Source organism: Rhineura floridana, chromosome 18, assembly GCF_030035675.1.
Source record: "Rhineura floridana isolate rRhiFlo1 chromosome 18, rRhiFlo1.hap2, whole genome shotgun sequence".
NCBI lineage: Eukaryota > Metazoa > Chordata > Lepidosauria > Squamata > Rhineuridae > Rhineura > Rhineura floridana.
In genome coordinates, this window is record NC_084497.1 from 667,101 (window position 1) to 688,730 (window position 21,630).

The following is a 21,630-nucleotide window of genomic DNA, read 5'->3' on the forward strand; positions in this document are numbered from 1 at the left end:
TGAAATCCCAGAGCTGTGCCCTCCGTATGTTGTTGAACTACACCTCCCGTCGGTCCCAGCAAGCATGACCAACGGCCAGTGATGATGAGAGTTGGAGTTCAGCGACATCTGGAGGGCCAAAGGTTCCCCCACACCTACTTTAGTCAATGCCAGAGCAGCCGGGAGACCCATAGTGTGCTCTGGACCCATGTCTAAAGTGCCTTTTTGTATTAATCTGGATGTGTGTGTATAACTTCACTGCAGGGGGATGACAGCTTGACTGAAGCAGTGACATACTCCTGCTGTAGCCCCCCATTTTAAAACCCCCATCCACACTAGTATCATATCACTCTAAACAGGGATTCCAGGACCAGTAGTTTGTGGAGGGTGCTGGGAGTTGCTGGGAGACCCCCCTCTTTCCCTTGCCAGTAGTGAGTGGCAATTTCAGAAGCGTAGGGTCCCTTCTCGATAGTCACAGACACACACACACACTTTTCTTTGCTGCTGGGTCGATTAATGCCTTCTCCCATAAAAACAGACATCTCTAGGAGCCGATAAGCATGAAAGGGGGAGAGTGTTAGCTACTGAGAAGAGTGGCTGACTCACCTTTCACTTCGACTGGCTCCAATCAGCAAACAAGGACAAGGAAGCATGCTGGAAGACTCTTCTCAGTGCCTAACACACTCTCCTTTCACGCTGATTGGCTCATTGGACGCTGGAAAGAAACCCTGCTCCCAAAAAAGTAAGGGGTGCAAGACCCTCTGAGACCCTGGACTGCTACACCCCTGCCCCTCACAGAGCTAGAATTCTCAGAGCGGTTTAACAGTCAGTCCCTCTTTCCGAGGGAACTCCTAACAACTGGGGCGTGGGGGGAATAGGGGTCTCCTAATGTAACATTTCCACCCAAGCGTGTCGTGGAATACTTTTGAGCCTCCACTACTCCGCTGGTCAAACGCAACCCCCCCCGAAACTGACACCTTTTGTACGGGGTCCCATCGAAAAGGTCAATAATGCTTTTATTGGAGAGATTATATGTGGTATTCTTTCTTCATCTAGCGCCCCCCCTCCCCACTAAGCCTCTAAAAAATTATGCCTCGTGCTTCCACCAATCTGAAGCAGAACAAAGTGCTGTCTTCTCTTTACAAGGAATACAGAGTACGTTCAAGTATCTTATACAAAAAAAAAAAAAAAGATACACAAGAGTTTAAAAATATTCTAAAGAATTCTACATACATACAGAGCAGTAACAGGAGGGGACTGTGCATATCAAACAGCGTGAGAGGAGTTGACTGCAGCAGCTTGATCCATCTCTGAAGGGGGTTCGGGGGTCCTCAACGCAGGTGCTGTGAAGACACGACGTTTTACTCACACGGTGGGTCTACATTTCTACATAAGTGTGTCAGGAAGTGTTTTCATGGCTCACTTTACTCAACACACACGACAACTCCCCCCCACCCATATTTGGCCTCTCTTGGCCATCCAAAAGACAACAAGGACAGCTCATCCTGTCACCACTGGAGTGATGGGGAGGGGGGGAGGGTCAGGAGCCAGTGGTGTGCTTATTTTTTCAATCCTTTATTATTTTTTTGCCATTGCATCTTCTAACTCCTGCCACAAGGGCTGGAATCGTTTAAAGTAAAAAAGAAAATGTGTTAAGCAGTCTCAGAAGAACCCATGAAAAAAAAGAGACACCAGGACAGTTTATGGGGGCAGGAGGGTGTTAATAGGGTACCTGTGAGCAGGTGGCCAACTACCTGGACTGGTTCTCTCACCTTTGCTTTGCTCCATGTCCATGATTACACAGTCGTCGTCATCCTCCTCTTCTGTGTCTGCTTGAAATCCATCCGTCTCTGTGGCTTCAACCTTCGAACAAACCAAAAAAACGCACTGTCAGACATCTCTGACCAATACACATGTTAATTGAGCCAACCCTAAATAAATTTAAGTTACATTAAAAACTCAGAAAATGCAATGGCCAAAGAAAGAAAAATAAAATCGGCGATAAGATTGAGGGCTGGAGGCAAAACAGCGGGAAGAAGGAAAATTGCTGAGGAAAGAATGAGGAAGTCTTCAAGTAAAGCAGGGCTGGGAAACCTTTGGGCCTTCAGGTGTTGCTGAACTACAATTCCCATCAGCCCCAGCAAGGTAGGCAATGGACCCCACGGCAATGCTAAGGGGGGGAGACGAATCCATACAGGGGGAAAAAAAAGACTACCTGGAAGGAATCTCACCTGAGGCCTCTTCATGAACTTTGTGATCGACATGCTCCCTGTCGACTTGCGCTTTGCCGAGACTGGGGTGGTCTGCGCAGCAACCCCTCCTGGCCCGTTGCCAGCGTCTTCCTTGGCCACTGAAGTCACTTGTGTGACGTAGCTCCACTGGCAAGGAACAGGCAGGTTCTCTTGCCCGTAGCTCTTCAGAACCTCGGGCTGCACATACCAACACATCCGGTGGTCAGGCCTCTTCTCGTAGACGGAGTTCTCGGAGATGATTTGCTTTAGCCTGGCCTTGGAAGGCACGGTGCTCCCGTCGTGGGCAGGCGTCTGGGCCCAGGAGGCTTTGGGGCTGGCAGGGCTCATGTCCACGCTCTCCACAGCAGAGACGGAGCTGTTGCCGCCCAGCAGCAAGCCCATTCGACAGCACTCCTGGAATTCTTGGATGATGACTTTGCTTCCGTTAACATTCCCGTGGAGGAGGGGAAGCAGCTGTCCCAAGACTGGGAAGGAAAAACGAAACAAAGAAGGTGAGTGTTGGAATGTGACAGTCAAGGCATAAGGAGCTAGTCCACTCTTTCCCAACTAGTGGGCCACCAGATGTTGTTGGTCCACAATTCCCATCTTTCCTGACCATTGGCAACGCTGGCTGAGGCTGATGGGAGTTGTAGTCTAACAACATCTGGTGGCCCACTAGTTGGGAAAGGCTGATCTAGTCTGACTGACAGCTGGGTTGCCTCGCCCACCTGTCAAAAGACCCTCACCAAGCCCCGAGCATAGGGCTGGCAAAGCGGTTTCCAGGGGGCTTGAACTCGCCACCTGTGAAGCCACACCAAGCCTGCTTTCCACACAGATCAGCCGCGTGATCACGTTCCCCACAGAGAACTTGGTTGCACAGCCAATCCAGCGGTCTCGGTCTCACTGCCCTTCAGCTGGTGGGGTGGTGGGAGCATGACTTGCTCCAGTAGGACGAAGCTGTTTGCATTCAAAGCGCTGTGCCGGAGACAAATCAAAACTGGAGTTCTGTTGGAACTGGGTTGCGCTATGGCCCTACCACCCCTACCCCGCAATTGCAGGCACAGGGCACTATTTACTTGTCCAACCCACAGCTTACTCTGCCGGTCTTTCATTTTCTTTTTGTTGCTCTTCTCTATCTGGTCCTCGTCAGCAATCGTCGAGTCCAAGATAGACGCTGCAAACTGCTGCAGGAACCGCAGCTCTCCGTCTGTGCCATGGCCATTCTCGTTGCCTTCCCAGACGCAGCCGATCTTTGTGAGCTGAAGGACGCGGAATCTCTTCCCCTTGGTGATCAGCTCGTCCCACTCCTTCGCTTTCAGCTTTTGGCGAGCTTTATGGTTCTCGGGGTCGCATTCCTGGAAGGGAAACAAGGATTTACTCCCATGACTGTAGAACGGCTCAAATGAGTTTCCGCCGGGCCGTGAAGACCTGGCTCTTCAGGCAGGCCTTTGGGGTGGGCTAGATTTTAACATCACTGCTTTTAGACTTTAATGTTACTGTATTGATGTGTCATTTTATGCTAGTTTGCTTATTTTGTACGTTGCCCAGAGTGACTGGTTAGCCAGCCAGTTGTGCGCCTAAGAAATCCAATAAATAAATAAAATAAATAAATAAAAGGCTGGGTGTTTATTTAACAAGCCAAAAGAAAAAGGTATGGCCGATTTGCTGTTGAAATATTTTTTAAGCAGCCTGCAAATATTTTTACTAGCCTGGTAAGAGACTACTTGGCCAAGGGTGGTATTCAGTGCTAGTTCTACTCAGAGAAGACCCACTGGATCCGATAGGCATGATTAACTTAGGCTCATTAATTTCAATGGGTTTGCCCCGAGTAGGACTTAGTTTATTTCTATTGATTGCATTTATTCCACACCTTTTCTCCAAGGAGCTCAAGGTGGCATACTTGATTCTCCTCCCTCTCCATTCTTGTCCTTGAAACAACCCTGCGAGGAGGTTGGCTCTTCAACCAGGCTGAGGAGGGGGTTTAGGTTGTTAGATTGCAGTTCTAGGGGTGGTTTTAATTTTTCTGCTTATTGTTTTTATGGAATGTATTTGCATTTCATTGTATGTCGCCCAGAGTGGCAGGATAACCCCTGCCAGATGGGCATCTAACAAATTTAATAAATAAAATAAACAAATTGGCCACAGAGGAGAGGAAGTTCCCTCCTTTATAGCCAGCATGGGAATGCAGGCTAGTAAACAGGAGAACATGGTCTTCTCTCAAGCAGCGGCAGTTCCTAATGGGGCAGCCCCCTCTTCACTGATCTGCCCCTTCATCATGAGGAGGTTTGAAGATCCCATTCTGGGAATCTCCTTCCCTCCCTGCACTGGTCTGGGAGGAGGAGCATGCACTTGGGGAGTAGCCACAAACACTTTGGACACGCCCAGGAAGGGCATGGATGGCCAAAGAGGAAATGTGTCCCTCTGACTGGGGAAAAATAATTAAAAAAAAGGTTCTACAGCTTTGCTGCAAGTAACACATGCCTCAGTTTAGCTAGCTAAGGCAAGAAGAATGTTTTAAAATTCTAGGACTCATAAGCAGAGTTTTATTTGTCCAGGTTGGGTAGGTTAAATTCTCCTACAGAGGTAACTGTTTGCCAATCTCTTTCGAGGGTGGCTGTACTAGGGCTCTGCAGCTTACTTCAGTCACGCCTTCGTCCTCCGAGAGGTACCCGTGTGGCACGAAGAAGCCGTCGTCCTCCTCTTCCTCCTCTGCCCCATCATCGTCGTCATCCTGAGAGATTTAAATGAAGACACATTTTTATAAAGAAGCATTGGGAAGGGAAGTTGTAAACAGCCCCAAGTCAAGCCGTTAAAACAAAACGACAAAAGATTCTCATTGGCCCGACTGACTGATTGATTTTTCAACAATTGTATGTTGCTACTTTGTCAGAAATATCAAAGCAGTTTACCACATTAGAAAAACACAACCACTACGGAATGAAAACATTAAAAAAGCAACGAAAACAAAGGACAACTGTTGCAACAACAACAAAAATGCATCTTCTGAATTGCCCGCATAAGCCTGGTGGCACAGAAAGGTTTTCAGCAGGTCCTTAAAAGTTAAAACAGAAGGTACCTGCTGAATCTCTGCCGGCAGTGCTTTGCAGAGAACTGGACCGATAATACTGAAGGCTCAATTTCATGCTGGTGTTAAATGAGCCTCACCAACTCGATTCATAATGGCGTAAACTTTTGTGGACTGGAATTTAAGCTCATGCCATAATGAACGTGTTAATCTTTAAGGTGCCACGAGACTGAGGCAGCAGACCAACATGGCTAACCCTCTGGAAACTGTTGAAAAAAATGCAGCATTGTCAGACCAGAGGGAAGGGAAACGATATTCAGTTTATAGATATTAAAATAAAACATTGTAAATGTTTATTTATTAAACTTATACCCCTCCCTTCCTCCCGGAAGGAGGCCAATATAAAAACCACCGGGGGGGGGGGAGCCCACCCGAGGCACATTAGAGTATACTCATAAAATAGATAATACATTTATGTTGTTGTTATGTGCCTTCAAGTCAATTACAACTTATGGCGACCTTATGAATCAGCGACCTCCAAGAGCATCTGTCGTGAACCACCCTGCTCAGATCTTGCAAGTTCAGGGCTGTGGCTTCCTTTATGGAATCAGTCCATCTCTTGTTTGGCCTTCCTCTTTTTCTACTCCCTTCTGTTTTTCCCAGCATTATTGTCTTTTCTAGTGAATCAGGTCTTCTCATGATGTGTCCAAAGTATGATAACCTCAGTTTCATCATTTACAGTTAACACATACATAAAAAAATCAGTCAGTAATACCGCAGTGTGAAAAACATTGGGGTCAGCTGCAACTCAGTAGAAAGGGAGATGTCTGCATGCAACGGCAGCTTTGCCCTTGTATGGAAAGGCATCACTGCAAGAGTGGCGGAGGCAGCTGTCCTGCTCTGCCACACAGAGGTGATTTCTCTCCACCCCCAATCTGCCCCGAGGAGAGTTCTATAAAGACTTCAACACTCTGCAGAACTTTAATGGGGAATATCTACATGGTGGCTAGCAGCTCTGACATCATGGGCTTCCTCCCACCGAAAAAGCCTTCCCACTGAGGTCTGAGCATGCTCAGTGGCTGCAGAATATGAAGGTGTGGCTGGTTGCATCAGTGAACAAGAGCAACCCACGCTGCAGTGTTTTGTTGCAGATACCGGAACTCCTGTGGCTCCTTTCTCGCAGAAGTCTCTGAATACGCAAACCTCATTCTTAGGGAGAGGACGGCAACTCGGCCTTACCCCTTCGCTATGAGAGAGACTCTCCCCTGGCTCCTCTTCCTCCCACTCTTCATCACTCTCTACTTCGTAGTCCAGCAGCTTCTGCAAAGAAAGAAAGAGGACTACTAAGGATCGCTTGGTCTTGTAACGCATGGCAGACCTCACAGACGGCACTGAAGAAGAAATCAGAAGCTAGACGACAGAAACAATGTGGTACCAGCCTGGCCAGAGAGGAAGCTGTGATGGGGAGGAAAAGAAAAACACCCTCTGCTCTTCAGAGAGCAATCCAAAGAGCAGAGAGGAAGACGGCAACACGGGGCAGGACATTTACCACCACCGCCCCTACACGCACACCCTGCTTCGGGGTGTGTGCGTGTGGGTCTGTGTGCATGCACGTAATTTGGGCACATACCAGATGTGAGGTAGCCATGCCACTTTTTGACCACAACTGGATGCATCCCCCAGAGGGATTGCAATGAGGTAACGTGGTTCTCAGGGCCGAAAAAGGTTAGCCACCCCAGGATGAGACGCCTGCAGCTTAGAGAAGCTGGAGAGCTGGAGTCCAACTACATCTGGAGGGCCAGAAATGTTCCCTATTTCCCCCCCCCCAGCAGCCATGTTGTGACTGGCACCGACGGCACTCTCTTGAAATTTTGAAAGGTTGGTGATGCATGCTGCTCCCTGTTAGCACTTAAGAAAAGGTCGAGGCTCGCCACTGAGTCCCTTCAGCTGAAAGAGAGACCCTACAATATCCTGGGACTTACCTCATCTTTTGACCAAGGGTTTCTCGGCCGTATGGCTGAGGATTCCCTGTTCCACGTGCCCCAGTAGGCAGGCCGGTGATTCTCACAGAACTGCAGGAGTTTCTGCCTGCCAAACTTCTTCCTTTCTGGCACATCTCCAGCCTGGCTGCTGCCCACAATGACCACGTCACTGTTGAAAGATAAGGAAAAAACACACCGTAGTAGGTCACTGGAGTGTCCACCCGGGGTTGCAAGCCAGAGACAAAAAGACCACTGGCACCCCCCTGAAAGGCTCCCTTATACCCCCTGCTTTCCATTGAAAAGGGGGGGTTGAAGCAATCCTAAAGACGGCCACCCACCCCAAAAATGAAACAGACTGCCTTCAAGTCGATCCCGACTTCTGGCTACTCTATGAATAGGGTGTTCATGGTAAGCGGTATTCAGAGGGGGTTTCCCATTGCCTCCCTCTGAGGCTAGTCCTCCCCAGCTGGCCAGGGCCTGCTCAGCTTGCCACAGCTGCACAAGCCACCCCCTTCCTTCTCCGCAACTGCCAGCTGGGGGGCAACTGGGCTCCTTGGGACTATGCAGCTTGGCCACGGCTGCACAGGTGGCAGGGCACGTAACCCCGGAGCCACTTCCTGTGGGGGTGATCTTTAGCTGGCCCTTGACACCCAGGAGACACGAGCAGGGACTTGAACTCAGACTCTGGACTCCCAGCCAGGCTCTCCTCCCCGCTATGCAAGGCCTTCAAATTAAACTAAACTGACCTGAGTTACAACGTAATTAAAGCAAATATGAAAGAAATGCTAGGAAACTGTACTGCCCCCCCCAAATTTCTAACTCTCATAATTCCATCTATTTGATGATGCAAAGTAATGACAGAGGAAATGGGGGGAGGCAAGGAGGGAGAGAATGAACCAAGACCTTTCAACATCGCCCTGGGCTCCTGCTGGGAGGAAGGGCGGGATATAAATCAAATAAATAAATACCAGACATTCAAAATGTCAGGCACGCAACTGAGGAGACTTTTTTGTTTTGTTTTAGAAGGAGGGCCATAGATTAAGGCAACTACAATGGACAGTCTCCTGCAAGGAAGAAACTCAAAAGAGAAGGAAAGTCCTTAAGGTAAGAACCTGGACCGAGGCAAGCCAGAGTTTAAGACCTGAGCACTGCAGAAGATCGTGAGCAGCCCCCTTTTGGCGCCAGAGCTCACAGGTGAAATGGCCATCGAGACTGGCGCTTGTCAACACATCCAGTGTGTGTGGCTGCCAACCTGAGCTGAACTACGGAATCCACTCCCACAAGAAGCAGGGATGGCCATGAGCCTGGGCGGCTTTAAAAGAAGACTAAGCAAACTCACGGAGGGTAAAGGCTATCAGTGGCTACTAGTCAGGGTGGCTATGTCTTCCTTCCCCTGTTGGAGGCAGTATGTCTTTCAGCACTAGCTGCTGAGAATCACAAGAGGGAGAGTTGCTCTTGCACTCGGGTCCTGCTTGCAGGCTTCCCATAATGGGCCTCCGGTTGGCCACCGTGAGAACCAGCACTTTGGCCTGATCCAAGAGGGTTCTTCTTAGGGATTTCTAACATCAGCCAACTAGTCCTGAACGCCTGGGAAAGCGTCAGGCAGGCCTCATTGCCAGCACTTATTTTGGAAATGATGCGTGGAATGTAAGAGCATCCCTGCAAGTCTTGTTTCCCAGTGACCAGACACCCCTTGGTAAGCTTATACGCAGGACGTGGAGGCGACAGCCACCTGGCATCACTGCCCATCATGAACTGGAATGCAGAGGCGTGGCTCCTCTGATCCCGGAGGTAGTACATCATTCTATTAGTATTCAGCTATTATCAAAGGTGCTGTGGACTTTGAAGGAGGATGAATACAGGGCGAACGGGACAAACGAGCTAAGCGGAAGGCACATCAAGCAAATCCTCATCGCGACCGTCTTCCATCTGGAAGCATGTCCTCACTGTGGGAGGCTGTGTGGATCCAGAATCACCCTCCACAGTCACTTACGGACCCACCGTTAAAGACCTTATCTTGGAAGACGATCTTACTCGGCCACGAGGGATCGCCAATGAATGAATGACATCATTCTTCACAAGTGTCTCTAATCCCCTTTTAAAAGGCTGCAAAAGTTGGTGCCCATCACCATATCTTGCAGTAGTGGATTGTGTGGTTCTACTTCTGTGCTGTGCAACTTTCTTCCTTTTTTGTCTGTCCTGAATCTCCTGCCAGTCCTTAGTTCATTGTGGGCTACACAATAGTCTTCTTGGTATGGGGTGGCCACATCGGCTGCCAGGCGTCTGCCCACGGATGTCGCCGCATGGTGCAGAGAACACTGGCATGAGATTAAAAAAAATAGCTGTCTTACTGTCTCCCTCTTCCAAGAGGAGCTAACCTGTTGACGACGTCAGCGCCATGGCTGCAGGTGAGGGCGGGTCCAGTTGTACACGGCGCTCGGCTCTTCAGTTCTCCCAGGAAAGAAGCATCATAGCTCTGACCTTGCAGGAGGCAGTCTAACCGATCCAAAAGGTCCTGGTCGACGGCAACTCGGCAGAGCGGAGCGAGAAACATGTTCTCCTTGATTTCAAAGGGAGCAAATTTGCCACACCAGCCAGCCAGTGTCTGAAATCAAGAGGAAGAATTTTACGCAACCTCTTGTTGGTCTGAGTTTTGGCTGAACATCAACTTCACCGCAAGCACTGGCTTCCTATTCTCTTCTTTGTATATAATGCAAGGTGTGGTTTTGACCGATAAACCCTGAGAAAGAGCTGGATACTTCACATTTACCTTCTTTCTTTGCAGTGATAGCCCAAGACAATTTGCTGCGGTGAACCAAACCCCACCTTGGCGAACGTCAATACTTTAAGCCAGGTATGTGAGGAACCCTTGGCCCTCCAGATGTTTCTGGACTACAACTCCCATCATCCCTGACCTTGAGTCATGCTTGCTGCTGGGGCTGATGCAAGTTGTAGTTCAGCAACATCTGGAAAGCCAGAAGGCACCCCATACTTGCTTTAAGTCCGTTCAGACACCAGAGCCCGCTCTCCTGGTACACCTGCAGAAGTCCCCAAATCCAAAAAAGTCCCCCAAATCCTCACCTTTGGAGCAGGCTGGGTCTTTGGTTTTTGGAAGAACCTGGTAATTTCTGCCTTCTCTGCTTTAATACGCTAGAATCAGGAAGTTGAAATGTGGACAAGACAAAAATACAATAATTTAGATTAAAAAAAACATTTCTGTGAAAAAATACCCCCCCACTCAGAATAATCGAAAACACCATTGCAAATTCTAGCTCCTCCAATCTATTAATAATAGTATTAATAATCACTTATAAAACACCTACAGTCTGGACAGAGATTAGCAAATATTATTCTTTCAGGCAGGGTGTGGGTGAACAGAGGAAGCTGCCTCATACCAAGTAAAGTCCCTAGGGTCCATCTGGCTCAGTGTTGTCTGCGCTGACTGGCAGCCGCCCTCCAGGGTTTCAGACAGGGGGGTCTCTCCCAGCCCTGCCAGCAGACGCCGTTGGGGATTGAAACTGGGACCTTCTGCATGCAAAGCAGATGCTCTAACCACTGAGCCATGGCCCTTCCCTGGTTCCCTCTGGCCAATGGATGGTATGGGGGGGCGGCAGGGCAGCCTTCCCTTTCCCCAGATGTTCTGACTGGGAGGCAGGGAGTGCAGCCTCCTCCAAAGGCCAGAGTGCCCTTACTTTCAGCTATGCAGTCCCTGGGCATCAGCTAGATCAGCCTTTCCCAACCTCTTTGGGTCCCCAGATGTTGCCGGACAACAGTTCCCATAATTTTGGACCACTGGCCATGCTGGCTGGGGCTGATGGGAGTTGTAGTCCAGCTGGGTGGCACTTGGCTGGAGAAGGCTGAGAAAGACCAATCGCAGTCGAGCGTTACCTTTTCTTCCTCTTTCAACCGTTTCTCCTCTTCTTTCTTTCTCTTCTCTTCTTGTTTTGCCCTTCAAAAACAAAAGCTTAGTTTCAAGAAAAGGAAACCAAGCAAACCCACACGCCCATTCAACCGTGATTCACGTAGGCCGGGTATGGGGAACCTTTGGCCCTCCAGATGTCGCAGGACCACAACTCCCATCGCCATTGGCCACGCTTGCCGGGGCTGATGGGAGTTGGAGTTCAGCAGCAGCTGGACTTCTGCAACATTCCACTCCTGCCACACACGAGCCCGCTAGACCAGCAAAGTGGGCAGCCACGCATGTAACCGCAGGAAGAGTCACCTCGGGACCTCATTGAAAGGTGAAAGTTCAGGGCTAGTGAAAACTGAAATAGTTTCAAAAAAAGAAAAAGCAGGAAAAGCGGCAAACTCCCCCAAGAAGAAGTCGGTTTGGGTTCTGCCTGCTGGCTCCAGTAGGAGGCACCATCCCGAAGGTGCTCAATGCCCTCCGGAAGCCTCGGGAGACCCGTGCCATTCCAAGCCAACAATCCCACCCCTAAAAACGAATGTCCTCAGCAGAGCCAGTACAAACAGCAATACAGAAGCAGAGGAAAAATGTTCTCCCTTTCTCATAACACTAGACCAGGTGGACATCCAACGCAGCTAAATGTTGCAAGAGTCAGGAGAGTCAAAGAACTTGTTCACCCAGCGCACAGTTGAAATGTGGGAAGTTGGAAGGGCATGCATTCAGATAAGCAAATGCAAGAGTGCAGGGACCCTTCGTGACAGTCACAGCCACACCCTTCCCCCTTTTTTGCTTCTGAGTTGAGAATGAGATACTTGTTAATGCCTTCCTCCGCAAGAACAGACGTCCCTAGGGGCCAATAAGCATGAGAGAGGAGTGTCAGCTACCGAGAAGAGTCTTCTCAGTGGCTGACCCATCTCCTTTCACTCCGATTGGCTCCAATCAGCAGGAAAGGACAAGGAAGCTCATTGGAAGACTCTTCTCAGTGGCAAACACACTCCCCTTTCATGCTGATCGGCCCGTAGGATGCTGGAGACATAGGGGACCTGTTCCCCAGCAAAGTAAGGGGTTTAAGACCCCCCGAGACCCTGGACAACTACACCCCTGAAAACAAGCGGAAACTCAAGACAGACAACCCTGACGCTGTGTCAGTGAGTTGCACCTGCTTCTTGCGGAAAGAGCGCGACTTACTCCAGAGCCTCCTGCTTCTCCTTCCGTTTCTCCTCCTTCACCCGCAGCTTTTCGGCCTTCTCTCTCTCATCTTTCTCCTTCTTTTCCTTCCTTTCCTTGTCCTTCAGCTCTCTCTCTTCCTCTCTCTTCCTCTTCGCCTCCTCCCGGGCACGCTCTTTCGTGGCCTTCGCCTCCTCTTTCAGCCTCCCCTTCTCCTCCCGTTTCGCTTGCAGCTTCTGAAGTTTGTCTGCGCGTTCTTGATCCTGGGTTGCAAAAAGGACAACAACAACAACAGGCTGCCTCAGTGGGAGAGAAGAGAAGCAGGGTTCATCGTGTCAGCTCACTGAAAGGCCAGCCACATCGTCAGGAACCTTCTATCCCTGAATTGTTTCCACGAGAGCTGGTCATCATAATAAGAACTACTATTTAAGAGCTGGTGCCTACTCTTGCTTTTTTCCTCTACCCTCCCTGCCCCCTTTGCTCTGTGTGTGTGTCTGTGTTCTTAAGATAGTCTCTGCCCACAGGCTTACAGTCCTCCTTCAATTTACAGTATGTAAGCTGCTCTGAAAGCCACACAGGAGGGGCCTGGAGTTTCCCGGACCCTGAATTGGAGCGGTAGAAGGTGAAAGATCAAGACAGAAGGAGAAGATAGGAGACAGAACCTACAACAAGCCGGGAGGGCTGGCCAAGCAAGAACAGACAATTCAAGAATATAATTATTTCTGCTCTCCAAGGACTTAACAGTTGGTAAGGGCACTGACATTTTGACAGCCAAAATCTAGTATTGCAGATGATGCTGGAATACCGTCATCTAAATTGTAAATTTATTTATTTATTTATTTATTTCATTTGTATACCGCCCCATAGCCGAAGCTCTCTGGGCGGTTCACAACAATTAAAAACATTAGAAACAAATATACAAATTTAAAAACAGATTCTTAAAAATAATTTAAAAACACATGCTAAAATGCCTGGGAGAAGAGGAAGATCTTAACTTGGTGCCGAAAAAATAACAGTGTTGGCGCCAGGCGCACCTCGTCACGAACATCATTCCATAATTTGGGGGCCACCACTGAGAAGGCCCTCTCCCTTGTTGCCATCCTCCAAGCTTCCCTCGGAGTAAGCACCCGGAGGAGGGCCCTGGATGTTGAGCATAGCATACGGGTGGGTTCGTGTCTGGAGAGGCGTTCCATTAGGTATTGGGGTCCCAAGCCGTGTAAGGCTAAATGATGGGGTAGGAAGCTACACTGCGGAGAGATGGGCAAAGGGACATTTCATTGGCCATATACACCTGAAAAGCTTGGAACAGAGAAGCTGTCTTATATCGAGACAGATCATCAGTCCACCTAGCTCAGCTGGCATTAGCTGTCTGGGGTTTCCAGACAGGGGTATTTTGCATCCCTGGCTGGAGAGGCCAGGGATTGAATCTGGGACCTTCAACAGGTGCTCCTCTGTGGAGCTATCGCCCTTTCCCATAAAGTTCTAAAATAAATAGGGGGGGGGACGGAAAAGGGATACAGTTGCTACTCATTGCCAAAAGCGAACAAATAAACTAGGTCGGTGGGGGGGAAATGCCTTACCCTCTGCAGCTTAAGCTTCTCCTTCTCTTCAGAACTCTGGTGAATTTTCTGTGACGTCTGGAATAGAGAGGACAGAGATGTGCATATGATAACGTTCCTTTACGCAACTGCAACAAAATAAGTTGTGGCACTAGAGATAATGGGCTCTATCTAGGGATAGAAAAATCTGTCAGTTTCAGTTCTCCCAGGTTTTCATTTTTCCAGTCTGAAATTCAGTTCACATTTCTGCATCAATTAGCGATTTTTTTAAAAAAATCCTCACGAGAATGGTGAGATGTCGCCTCCTAAACACATTCTGGTACGTAGTTTTGACCAACGTACACATTTTTGCAAGCAATTTCTCATAATGCGTTCCTGTATGTCATTTTAACGAATGCATTCTTTTTTATGCACTCTCTCCCTACTAGATGTATTTTGTAAACACTGGGTGGTTGCAAAACTGCATCCCAAAATTGCAAAGGATGGCTGATGTTTTGGTTCCTGCATTGTTTTGGTAAGTGCGAATATTTAAAATTCAGCTTTAAATTAAATGCAAACTTCTCCCCCATGCTAGCTGTATCCAGTGTTAGACAAATAGCCACCGATGGACATGGTTAACTAGGATCCATTAATTTCAAACAATCTACTCTTGAGTAGAACTTAGCAGGTTGCAACCCCAATGGATTTGTTACAACATAGAAACCTGAATCCCTCAGGCATCCTTTAAGAAAACAAAGGGAAGTTTGGTGTGTCAAAGTAGGTGTGCAGCTCAAACCCAAGTTTTTGAAAAATATCCTATAAATCATCTTAAAAAAAAGGAAACGTACTACCCTCAAGACGATTCCGACTTATGGCGACCCTATGAATAGGGTTTTTATGAGGCTGAGAGACAGTGACTGGCCCAAGGTCACCCAGTGAGCTCCATGGCTATGTGAGGATTCGAACCCTGGTCTCCCAGGTTGTAGTCCAACACCTTAACTGGCAAGTGAAACTTATAGTAAAATGTTGCAGGCTGGAATGCTCCAGTATTTATTCTATTTCTATCCTGTCCATCTTCCTTAATAAGCCCAGGTCAGCAGTATGGAATGACAACCAAACCCTTATTCAGGACACTCCATTCCTCCATCACCCGACCCTCACACCAGCATTCCATGGCTACTGAGAGTGCTGGACTAGATAGGCCGCTGACCTGATTCAACAGCAAGGCTCTACTATGTTAGAACATTTTCAGGCTTTTGGCAGCGCCAAACACGTTGGATAAGTAGAGATGTATCCAATGTTAGTCTTGCTGAGAGGAGGGCCCCTGATGGTGGCAGGAAGGCCTTTGTACAGCTTAGTCTCTCCCCAAAACTCCTCTTGATCCTTGCTTTCCTTGGACTCCTCCACCTTGCGCATCAACTGAAAATGATGCATATTTGAAATCACAAACAATCGAAGCAGCCGCTTAAAGTATGAAAAGAGCTGAGGAGGCCGGAGCAACACTTTCACCTACATCCCATTAAATTTCAGTGGGGCCTGAAAAGAGACTGTGCTCCAAATGTACAGCAGCTGCCGAACAGAGCTGACATTTGACAGTATGCACTGTGTTAATATCTGTCCAAATTAATCCAAATTAAAGGGTGCACGTTGCCATCCAGACCCTGTCCTGAAATTGCAGAATAAAAAGATTCCAGTTACAGTCACACATAGGAATCTGCCTTATAACTGATGCAGACCATTGGTCCATCCAGCTCAGTGCTGTCTACACCGACTGGCAGCGGTTCTCCAGGATTTCAAGCAGAGTTCTCTCCCAGCTCTACCAGGAGATGCCATTGGAGATTAAACTCTGGGACCTTCTGCATGCAAGGCAGATATTCTACCATTGAACTTAAGGGAAGATCTGTGGCGTACTCCATTATTCAGGCTCACTTTTCTTTTTGCCTCCCATCTTGGAGTTACTCAGAGAAGCTGCACGCACGGGAGATTATCCAACTTTAACTTTGCAACAGCCCTGTGAGGTAGGCTAGGCCACAAGACAGCAGAAGGCCACACACACGTGCCAACCCCCCCCCTCCACTAACATATATCACAACAGACACCCATCTTGGAAGAAGAGTTTCCTCCTGTACAGTGATGTGGAGCAGAAAGTTTTCCAGGGCTTTTAATTGTTCTGCAGAAAAATTTCCATTTCGTAAGTTTACAAGCAACAATGAATGGATGCCCACTTTTCATTTTAGTAAGTCTACTCTACTGTCTCTACAAAATGAGAGAAGATTCCGTCTTCAAGCCAAGGTCTTTTGTTTTTACATAAATTATGATGCCCTGCCTCCTACTCATTTTTTCTGCTGATAGTTTTACACCTGGTGGCCTAGACTTTTGAGGCTGGCTAGGAGTTGCAAGTTATGAGCTGTATCCACCTCAGTTACTCATGAGCAGACCCACTGAAATCAATGGACCTAACTGAGTCACTTAGTGTGGTGTAGTGGTTAAGGTGTTGGACTACGACCTGGGAGACCAGGATTCGAATCCCCACACAGCCATGAAGCTCCCTGGGTGATCTTGGGCCAGTCACTGCCTCTCAGCCTTACAGGAAAGCAATGGTAAACCACCTCTGAATGCCACTTACCATGAAACCCTATTCATAGGGTCGCCATAAGTCGGAATCCATTTCTACTCTGAGTAGAACTAACATTGATGGCCTTATAGGCCCATTCCAACTCTACTAGTCTATGGATATAATCTTATGCTGGCCAGAGTTACTGGAAAATACTTAAGTCATCTAATTGGACCATTTCCACAGATGATACTTGGATCTAATGAAACTAGCACATTAAACCTTTTCACTGACTCCCCCACCCCTTAAGTTCAGCAAGCAGTGGCTCTCCAAAGAACCACCAGTTCAACTGTGGTAGACTACTGGAAAAACCTTCAAGATGCATAGCACTAGAAACTGTTCTGGAAAACCCTCATCACTGATGAAATATCATATGGCAAACAGGTTAATTATAACATTAAAAATGTACTCCGTGCCACATGTTATGTTCACCTAAAGAATACTTGAAAGAGAGAATCAAGCCAAGCTGCTTACAACCCCCTATTAACAAAACCGCTAGGTTGTTGTGATGTCACAGAATGTTCAGAAGATTCCAACTGCTCAGGATATATGCAGCCAAAACAGAATGCTGACTCCCTCCCCGTGAAAAAAGGAAGAAAAATGACAACACAGATTTTAGGAGCAAAGGCACCATATAATATACGTGAAAAGTAGAGGCGCTGGAAACTGAAAGCCTGAGGGACTGAATCTGGTAGGGCAGGCATGGGGAAACTCCAGCCCGTGGGCTAATCTTGACCCACCAGGGGGTCCAGTTTGGTCCGTGAGTCAATTTTCCACAAATCAAGCCCACCTGTCAATGGGCACGGTTCAATTCTGCCTCACCACCACAAACAGGCACTTGCAGCCAAAACAAGATTTAGTTCCCGCTTGTCCGTTGATGAGCAGGGCACAGCCACATCAAGCAGAAACAAAGTCTCCTTTTGTGAGCATCACCTTTTGCCCTGCCTGCTGTCTTTGCTTGCAAAGTGCACCTTTCTTTCTCCCCCTCCCTGTCCCTTTGCAATCCCAGCACAAGGGATTTTGACTGGCGGGCAGGACAACTTGCCTGTCAGTCACGTTACAACACAATGACGGCATGTGATTGACCTGTGGGTTGTGACGCCTTCCCTTCAAAGTTGGCCCACAGGATGGAGCCATATAAAGTTCTGCCCCCTCCTCCACGGAAGCCAACATGGCTCCCTTCCCCTATGATAGGGGAAGAGGTAGGAGAGATGGCAGACCAGGAACATAGAGGCACCGAGGTTGGAGCAAAATGCAAAACTGAGGAAGACACCTGAGGGATGGACATGCGAACAAGGGAGTACCAGGAAGCTGGGAAAAGAGGAGGTCAGAGCCTTCAAAGTATTTGGTGGGATAGAAATAAAAGTTGCTCATTTGCCAAGGAACATTTACCGTCTTTACTGCTTCTCTATTAACAGACACTAACCTTTCCAACGGGCGTTGAAGCAGCTATCGGACTAACATTGTCCTTACATCCCTGTGTAGGCACGGATTCAGGTGAGCTGGTGAGGGAGGCAGAACTTAACGAGGAATCTGTACATTCCTTGTCGTCTTCAGAACAAGACTCGATTGTTTCGTTTCCGGAAGACAGGCTCCTTTCCAAAGGTGCACCTTGGGGAGATTTGGCCATCATGATATCCTCCAGGACAACAACAGGCATTTTCCTTTCAAATATGACATTTTTGAGTTTGCTTCCCTTTGGACTATCGGTTTCTATCTGGGTTGACACCATATTTGACAATTCACCCTCATCTGCTGTAGCTGGGAAAGCTGTCATCAGAACATCCACGTGGGTGTTACAAATGGATTTTTGTGGACCAGGCTCAGTTTCTACCTCCTTATGAGTATTCTCCACAGACGCTGCTACTTTGTTTGATTTGCTGTGGTCTATGTTATCACTCAGTCTGTGGTTAGAATCCTCTGTCAAGTCTATTAAGAGCAACTGGCTTGTGTTATTTTTTGTGCTTTTCTGCACAAAGTTATCTAACGGACCCTTGCCGTTAACAAGTTGTGTTTCTGTTTCCACCTGGCAGGTATTCTCCACGTTGTCCGGTAACAGATGTGACAAAGCAGGACAAGGTGAGTTTTGATCAAGGACATTTTGAGAGTTCTTGGCTTTTTTGATTCCTGGGCTTACACCAAGCTTCTCCTTTGGTATGGGATTCAGACGCTTGAAAGGCAATCGAGCTGAAACAGAAAAAATTAAAATGAGAAACATAAGTAGTTTACAATTTTGTGCAAGATAAATAGGAGGTAAAAACCTTATCTCAAATTATCCTAATAAAAATAAATTTCTCAAAAGTTGGACCTATGCACCCAAGCTTGCTAAATAACTCCCATTGGGGGAAGGGGAATGGTGCGTTGGAAGGGACTTTGGAGGTAATGTAGCCCAAACCCCAGCACAACTTCCAGCATACCTGATAGATGGCTCTCCAACCTCTGCTTAAATACTTCCAGCAAAGAAGAGCCCACCATCTCCCAAGGCAGATCATATTGTTAGGAAGTTCTTTCCAATGTTTAACCAAAATCAGTTTCATTGTCATTTCCCCCCATTAGCTCCAGCCCTACCCTGTGGGGCAACAGAGAACAAATCTATTCTGTACATGCAACAGTGTGGTTCAGTGGAGGGACGGGGAAGAGGGGGACCTGTGTCCCCACAGATGTTGTTGGACTCTCAACCCTTGTCAGACCCAGGAGGCATGGCCAACGGTCAGGGACTATGGAAACATCTGGTGGGACACAAGTCCCCCACCCAGGTGTAACGGATAGACTAAGACTGGGAAGAAATAGGTTCCGATGACCACAACCAAAGAGGTCTTCTTCAGGCTCCCCTCTCAGTCTAACTTACCTCACAAGGTTGTCATATGGATAAGAGAGAGGGCAATGACCATGGGTTTGTATTTGTGTTTCCTGAATTCTGCACATTCCATAGATTTCAAATTGTCATACAATACAATAAACGGTAAGAAGCAATAAAGAAACCATTAAAATCAATAAGAATATTTAATGCTGACATGCAACAGACCACCTGTGTGAAGCTCGCAGACTACTGGCAGCCAGCCCATGGACCGCAGTTCAGGAACCCCCGGTTTAGACTAAACATTAAGAAGAACTTCCAGACAGTATAAAAGCTGCCGTGGCAATGAAGCAGACAGCCCCAGAAGGTAGTGGAGATTTTTACGGAGAGGCTAGATGGCCAGCAATCAGAGATGCTGTAGTAGTGAATATATACCTCATCAAAAGGAGGATCCGTTTTTATGCAGAACAAGTTACCTTGTATTAGTTTCCGGGTTGGGGCTGCTGATTTATCTCGACACTCCATAGCTGCCAACAGAAGACAACCAGTTTAGCCAAGTCAGTTTTAATGATGTACTGCATTTTCCTATAAACAACATTTGTGCTCAAAGAGATTTACCAAACAAAACCCAAAATGCAACAGGTGGTATTTAATGCTAGTCCTGCTCAGAGCAGGTCCAGCGAAAGCGACAGAGGTAACTAACTTAGGTCCGTGAAATTCAGCCCTGCCCATCTGGCAGGAGCTCTCCAGAGTTTCACAAAGGAGTCTTCTTCCCCAGCCCTACCCCGAGTTGCCAGGACTGAACCTGGGACCTTCCTGCATCCCAGCATTTCCCTCTCCAGGACCACACACAACATCTGCACCCGCCCCCCCTAGGCACCCAAATATATCCACCCCACATCTCTTTCTGCCCCCCCACTACGACAACTCCCTGCCTCAGTTTCCCTTCATCCGCAAAAGCATCCCCCTCTCCCCTGCACACAGCATCTCCCCCCCAAATATCTCCCCCTCCCCACCTGTCTCTCCAGATCCATCTCTCTCTCTCCCCCCTGCCTCAGTTTCCCCCCTCACGGACACAACTCGCTCTTCCTCACCCCGCTCCTCTTCCTTGCCTGCCTTCCTCCTCACCTGCCACGTAAAGAGACCCTCCTCCTCCTCCTCCTCCGCTCGCTCCACTGACTGACCGGCCGACCTAACGAATGACCGCCTGACTGACAGACGGGCTCTCTCCTCACAAGAACCCGGGGCGGGGAGGGGACAGGGAAAGGGGGAAAGGACGGGACGGGCGCCCCGCTTTTTCGTCCCTTCTCGCTCCCTGTCCTCCGAGTCCGCTTTCCTTCGCGCTCGTATTTGGCGGGAGTTCGGGCGGGCCTTCGCGCTCCGGCACCCTGATTGGGCGGGATGCTGCAAGCCCATGTGACAAAACCAGCCCTGTTCTCGCTCTCATGAATGAGAGTTCTCGCGACAACTAAACGGGAAGAGGAGGACGCATGCGCACACGGCTCGTTTCTTTCTCCTGCTCCATCCTTCTTCTCCGTAGAGATAGGGGCGGGTGAGAGGAAAGGCGCGCTGGGGGTTTGCTCTCGCGACACGAAACGTGAAGAGAAGCGAAAAGACGCATGCGCACAAGACTGATGCGTCCCCTCCCATTCATTCTGTTGGTCTGGAGGGCACGTCTGTGGACTTGTGCCTAAAAGATGGGAGGCAGCACATTTAATAATGTCCACATTATTATTAGTTTTTTAAAAATGAATTCTCATGGAATTCAGACTGTAATACGAGAAAACACTACGGTCAACATCCAAGGCCCTCCTCCGGGTGCCTACTGTGAGGGAAGCTGCGAGACTGGCAACAAGAGAGAGGGCCTTCTCAGTGGTGGCCCCCAAATTATGGAACGATCTCTCTGACAAGGTGCGCCTGGCACCAACACTGTTATCTTTTCTGCGACAGGTCAAAAGACTTTCCTCTTATCCCAGGCATTTTAGCATGTGTTTTTAAGTTGCTTTTTAAAAAATGTGTTTTTAAATTTGTATATTTGTTTTTAATGTTTTTAATTGTTGTAAACCTCCCAGAGAGCTTTGGCTATAGGGTGGTATACAAATGCAATAAATAAATAAATAAAACACAACAAAATGCAATAATGCACGAGAAATAAAAGAAGGAATGAAAGAGAAATCACAATTATTTATTCGTTTATTACATTTATATTCCGTCCTTCCTACCAGCTGCTTTGAGACCCAGATGCGATGAAAAGCAGGGGATGATTTCCCATCTGGGGGAGGAAGAGGCCTTTACATCTGGAGACTTGAAAGGGAGAGGGGGCTGTTCTAGCTCCACTCTTTATGCTCTTCTCCTGAAGAGTGGGAAGGACGTGACTGCGTCTGCGCGCC

The 21,630-nt window shown here is 48.2% G+C and overlaps 1 protein-coding gene across 3 annotated transcripts; it reads right to left on the reverse strand.

Annotated features, from left to right (window-relative positions):
• Positions 1-969: 969 nt before the first annotated feature.
• CHAF1A (chromatin assembly factor 1 subunit A) lies at positions 970-21,594 on the reverse strand. Of its 3 annotated transcripts, none has more exons than XM_061601519.1 (15): positions 21,463-21,594; positions 19,717-19,767; positions 17,870-18,630; positions 13,872-13,928; positions 12,313-12,554; positions 11,106-11,166; positions 10,299-10,367; positions 9,596-9,822; positions 7,218-7,386; positions 6,475-6,555; positions 4,849-4,941; positions 3,307-3,565; positions 2,211-2,695; positions 1,752-1,842; positions 970-1,322 (listed from the first exon to the last, which is right to left on the reverse strand). In XM_061601519.1, the coding sequence occupies exons 2-15, from the start codon at positions 19,763-19,765 to the stop codon at positions 1,246-1,248; spliced, it is 2,721 nt and encodes a 906-aa protein (XP_061457503.1). In that variant the 5' UTR covers positions 19,766-19,767; positions 21,463-21,594; the 3' UTR covers positions 970-1,245. The 3 variants fall into 3 exon arrangements, with proteins under 3 accessions (XP_061457503.1, XP_061457504.1, XP_061457502.1); XM_061601520.1 differs by having other exon boundaries at positions 21,441-21,594; XM_061601518.1 differs by lacking the exon at positions 21,463-21,594 and adding an exon at positions 20,369-20,699.
• Positions 21,595-21,630: the final 36 nt, after the last annotated feature.